The sequence below is a fragment of the Mercenaria mercenaria genome, chromosome 3 (genome assembly GCF_021730395.1).
Source record: "Mercenaria mercenaria strain notata chromosome 3, MADL_Memer_1, whole genome shotgun sequence".
Classification (NCBI taxonomy): domain Eukaryota; kingdom Metazoa; phylum Mollusca; class Bivalvia; order Venerida; family Veneridae; genus Mercenaria; species Mercenaria mercenaria.
Genome location: NC_069363.1, coordinates 50,881,433 through 50,886,574, shown reverse-complemented (window position 1 = coordinate 50,886,574; position 5,142 = coordinate 50,881,433). Strand labels below are relative to the sequence as shown.

The 5,142-nt window shown below is 34.1% G+C and overlaps 1 protein-coding gene across 2 annotated transcripts; it reads left to right on the top strand.

Annotated features, from left to right (window-relative positions):
• Window positions 1–611: 611 nt before the first annotated feature.
• LOC128555626 (uncharacterized) lies at window positions 612–4,755 on the top strand. Of its 2 annotated transcripts, XM_053538469.1 has the most exons (3): window positions 612–1,367; window positions 3,247–3,369; window positions 4,023–4,755. In XM_053538469.1, the coding sequence occupies exons 1-3, from the start codon at window positions 773–775 to the stop codon at window positions 4,304–4,306; spliced, it is 1,002 nt and encodes a 333-aa protein (XP_053394444.1). In that variant the 5' UTR covers window positions 612–772; the 3' UTR covers window positions 4,307–4,755. The 2 variants fall into 2 exon arrangements, with proteins under 2 accessions (XP_053394444.1, XP_053394445.1); XM_053538470.1 differs by lacking the exon at window positions 3,247–3,369.
• The last annotated feature ends 387 nt before the right edge of the window (window positions 4,756–5,142 follow it).

The following is a 5,142-nucleotide window of genomic DNA, read 5'->3' as shown; positions in this document are numbered from 1 at the left end:
TTTTTTTGTTTATTTGTAATCGAACAAAATCTTAAATGTTTGTTGAGGAGTGCTGTTTTTGTACGCGCTATTTATATAACTGAGTCAGCTCATGCATATTATGAAAGGATTTTTAACGGGGCTTTAAATTTCTTATTTCGAGACATGCGAAATACAGAGTTTCAACATTTAAAAAAAAAAACGGACATTCGACACACCATCATGCAAATGCATGAACACAATTTATGTTCTTTAACCAAGATTTAAAACTTATGACGAATGTTATAATCCTTTTCTTATTGATATTCTTTTCTGGTGTCTAAGTAAGTTAATGTAAATCAAGTGATAAATCATTCAGACAAGTTAATCATTTAAATTCGCTGGCATGAAATTTCGCGCAAATGTGAAAAAGTACTGTTTCCCGCGGACTTTAATTCGCGCGTTTCAATTTTAGAAATGAAAAAATAAAATTAATAATAGCGCGGTCTTTAATTCGCGCATCGGTCCTAGCGCGAAATACGCGAAAATTCGTCCTACGCGAATAAAAATGATTTCACAGTAGTTTGTTTATTACACAAAGACACTGCTTTATTGAATTTTGTTATCATGTTGCCTTTTTATATACTTTCAGGTTCATCTCAGTATTTTACATGTTCACAGATATTTCGTAGTAGTGTACGCTTGATATACACTGCCAGGTTATTGAGATATGAAGAGACCAATCAAACACTGACATTCAATAGTAAAAATACTGGCAATTGAATTAAATATTTGTGTTCGTGACACTGCTGGAATGGCAACTGCAAGAACAGAGTACTATAACAGAATAGATCTTATTACGGTACGTGTAGGTACGGCAGTTGTGAAAAAACTATTTGAAAAACGCGTTGATGACCTTAAGCCAGAAAACAGAGACATTAATACATGGAATGTTGACGCCTTCATGGAGGTTAACCGAAGATGCATACTTCAAAAACGCCCATCTGAAACAAAGAAATTTCACCTCTACCCTAAACAACCAAAGCAAAGAGATTACACAACGTGGGACAGTCTCACCTTTATATATGTATTGATTGGCGTTTGTAAACTTGATGAGCGAACACGTGGTAATCTCCATAAACTTCGGGATATTCGGAACCGCGTGCATCATCTAAATGAACCAGTTATGAAACTAGAGGACTACCAGGAAATACTCAAACATCTTAAAGAGATACTCGAATCATGTTTCACAGCGATTAATGCTGATAATTTCAAAACAGCGATAATGAACGAGTTTTACGAGCTTGAACATGGAACTTTGTCTGTTAGTGATTTGACGAAATTCTATCATGAAAGGACAGAACAACATAAAAAGCAAATGGAGTCAATTATGACAAAACAATCGAACGGTAACTATCGTCTACGGTGTTCCGTTTGGGCTAGCGCCTGTTCCCAATGAACGCGAAGCGCAAAGGTACGATAGTACGACGGCGAAGTGCGACATTATGATGGCGATAAGACGACAGTACAATGGCAAAGGGCGAAACGCGTCAGTACGATAGTGAAGCGTGACAGTACGATAGCGATACTATGATGTTGCAGCGCGACAGTTCGATAGCGAAGTGCGACAGTACGATGGCGATAACACGACAGTACGATGGCCAAGGGCGACAGTCCTATCAGGCGCTGGCTCAAACAGAACAACGCACTCTTCTGCTAATAAACGTATATTTTCTTCAAAGCTTAATTGACGATTTCAATTATGCTGCTTTCCGTGATATGCACTGTCAAATCAAAAGGTTTAAAACAAATCATGTTCTCTTGAATGAATCATCGCTTTGGTCTTTAATATAAGTATGTAAAAACTAATTGAAGAAAGAGATATATCACCTGCACGTATAGTAGCCAGATTAAAGTATTCTGATTTTATTTATATCCGCATTTTGTTATAGTTAATTGTAAGTTTTTATTTACAAATGGCGCTGGCTTCAGTTGTTTAAAGCACGTAACAAAATATACGTCAAAAAGCTAGACGTCCCATTTTAAATATAACTGTCTTTTTTAAAAACACATTAAAGCATGAATTTGCTTTTGAGAAGCGCGTTGTGCTGTTTAGATACATGTATTCGTTTGGATTATTGTAATGTTTATTTCAACACTATCGTGAAAATACGGTGGCATAGAGGGGACATAGGAAATATTCTATTTATCACGTTCGCACGTGGTAGCTAACACGTTCGCACGTGATAGTTATCACGTTCGCATAGGAAATATTTTATTTATCACGTTTCGCACGTGATAGCTATCACGTTCACATAGGAAATATTTTATTTATCACGTATGAACGTGATAGTTATCACGTGCGCACGTGTTAATTAACACGCTAATATGTGCGCACGTGATATATAAAATATTTCATTTGTCCCCTATATACCACCGTATGAAAATACGTTGTGATATGATAAAATGTTCGTGTAAGGTTATTTATTTATTGTATACTTTTTGTTTAAAATCGATGCAACAAGAAAATTGATTGCATTAGGCCGTAAGATTAATATACGATTTTGAAAAACGGTTTATAGTCGTATTTATAAATTCATATTAACTACTAGTATTTAAGAAATTTTAAGTGCAACAGACAACAAATAATAAGAAACTTTGAAAACTGTCTTTAGATACGTTTCCAAATTAGACAGTTTAAACGGTTGTTGTCTGGCCCTCAGCTAAGAGTTAAATATATGTATAAAAATGGCTATAATTGGCAGATCTAGTCTCCAAAATAATTTCTCTTACAAATTGTTCCGTGTTTGAGCCATAAAATTTAGATTATTAAATGGAAGAAAAGAAAATGTTAAGTTTTTTTCTCCATCACTGCCAGACTTACTCGACCTTTAGACTTTAAAAAGTAGCATATCGTTAAGATTGATTTTGATACAATAATAATTATGAACAAACAGATGTTTTTCTTGATAACATAATGATATATTTAATCCATATATCCTTAATGCAGATAATTACCAAAATGCTTTCCGCATTTTTTCATACACCTTTTTCGTCATACTTGAATAAATCAACCATTTAAAGAGATAGCATCAGCTTTAGCACTTAAGAAATGGGTTTTCAAGTAATCACAACTATTCCTATATAATATGAATAACTTGAGAGAACTATTGGCGTAAATATTTGCGATAAATCTCACCTAGCATTGGAAATAATTCGTTTTAAAACGGGATGAGTAATTGTAATACAAAATATAACGGTCAATTATATAACGTTAGTTTATTACAGATATTCGAAAGATTGGGAAGCAACTTGATGAGCTGCTAAAAAGAAAAAATCAAAAAGAAGTAAATTTTCCGCCTGAAAGAGAGGGGACAGACCAAACAACAGACGATATTAATGAACAGTTCGGTAATGAGTAATCATTTCATAACCATTTTTAAAGGTTCCAATTATAAAGCAATAACATGGTACAAAAATACTCAATTGTGTATTAAAAATGTTTAGTTGTCAATTATACTTGTTTTATCTGACCTGGCACATTTACCCACTCTGAGCTTTCAATTCTTTCAAATCCGTTGTTGTTTTGCTTATTGTGCACTTTACAAAGTAAGGCAAGGTGTTCGATCCTAGGATAGAACGTAAAACTGATTTTCTTTCTGCGTCATTTGCAGTGCACATGCACGAGTGATTCTCTTCAGATTTTATATATTTGGCTTAAATTTACAGTACATTGTGCTACACTTACAAGGTGCCTTTCCCTTATGTAACAAGCATTTATGTGTCTTACGTGTTTTAGTCCTAACACTACATTTTAATATACTCAACACATTTTAGGTAAAAATATGTTTACAAATATATAAACGGGCTATGTTATACTAGCGTTTACGTATGTTTGTTTCGTATTGTGGCATTTGCAGAATGCTTCAGGATACGTTGGTGCCCTGGCGCTAACCGGACTGTTGCATAAATCAATCACTCTGCATGCGGAAAATTTTATTACATGATTATTTAAAAATTACGTGGATAAGCTTTTGAATCACATAACTATATAATGTTTGTAGATGACCCATCATTAAGCCCAAGACATTCAGAGGCCACTGAAAGTAGCATACAACAGCAGTCAGTCGGTGACAGTCTGCCCCTATACTCAGGAGACCAGGGAAATGACCAGCAGTGTCGTGAATGCGGAGAGGATACATTTATAATACAAGACCTGCGGATATCTTGTGATGACGAATCATGCAGTTACTGGTTGCATGCAACATGCCTTCTGGGACCGTCACACAAGATAACAGAAGACTTTGTTAAGAATTTACCTTTTTTGTGTAAAAGCCACCGAAAATAAAATAAAAATGTTATTATGCGCATTGTATTACACAAAATGTTCCTTTAACTTCTTGTAAGCGCTGTGTTAGCTCTTTAAAGAAAGTAATGAATATAGGTTATATATAGTGGACAAAATGATATAAATATGGTATCATAAAGTATTGAATGCCGGAGAAGCATACCGCATATGTAAATGTTTCTTACAATGGAAGATGTAATTTGTACAGTGTGTATTTCTTTCAGAATTTAATGTGTGTAAAGGTATGGGTCCATTAACAATTTGCGTTTTTAAAATTTCGGCAATTTACATTAAAAATGATGTAATGTTTTATTTTTACGCAATATATGGAGACGTCCAACTGATGTTTACATGACAAATGTTAGAACAAAAAATCGTCATTTCTGTAAATAAGTAACATGAAAAAAAAAAACTTGTTGTATTTACGAATAAATATCTTACGAGAGTTATTATCTTTCTTTAATTTAAATACTTGGGTTTTTTTTTTTGCATTAAGCATTTCAGTCATGTAACGGTAGGCTGTAAATCTAATTAGTGTTCCTGGATCCTGAACCAGTACTAACATGTTCCCCACAAGTAACTGCCAATTTCTCCTTATGAATTATTGTCCAGACAAAATCCGATGGACGATGCATGTACTGAACAGTCATTTGACAACTATGTCAAGTTCACAAGTTAGCTCGACAAAAACGAAACACAGCAAGCTCGACAAAAATGAAACACAGCATAAACCATTTATTCGTGATTTCCAGACTAAGCAATAAGTCAGTACTTTGTATGCTGTAGTTTTCTGCTCTTTTAAGATCTGTTAATACTTCTGGGAAATTTGGTTTAAA

Coding starts and splice junctions, on each gene's coding strand:
- LOC128555626 (XM_053538469.1), top strand. CDS start 773: ATGGCAACTGCAAGAACAGAGTACTATAACAGAATAGATCTTATTACG. Junction 1,368..3,246: donor TATGACAAAACAATCGAACG/GTAACTATCGTC, acceptor AGTTTATTACAG/ATATTCGAAAGATTGGGAAG. Junction 3,370..4,022: donor CGATATTAATGAACAGTTCG/GTAATGAGTAAT, acceptor TAATGTTTGTAG/ATGACCCATCATTAAGCCCA.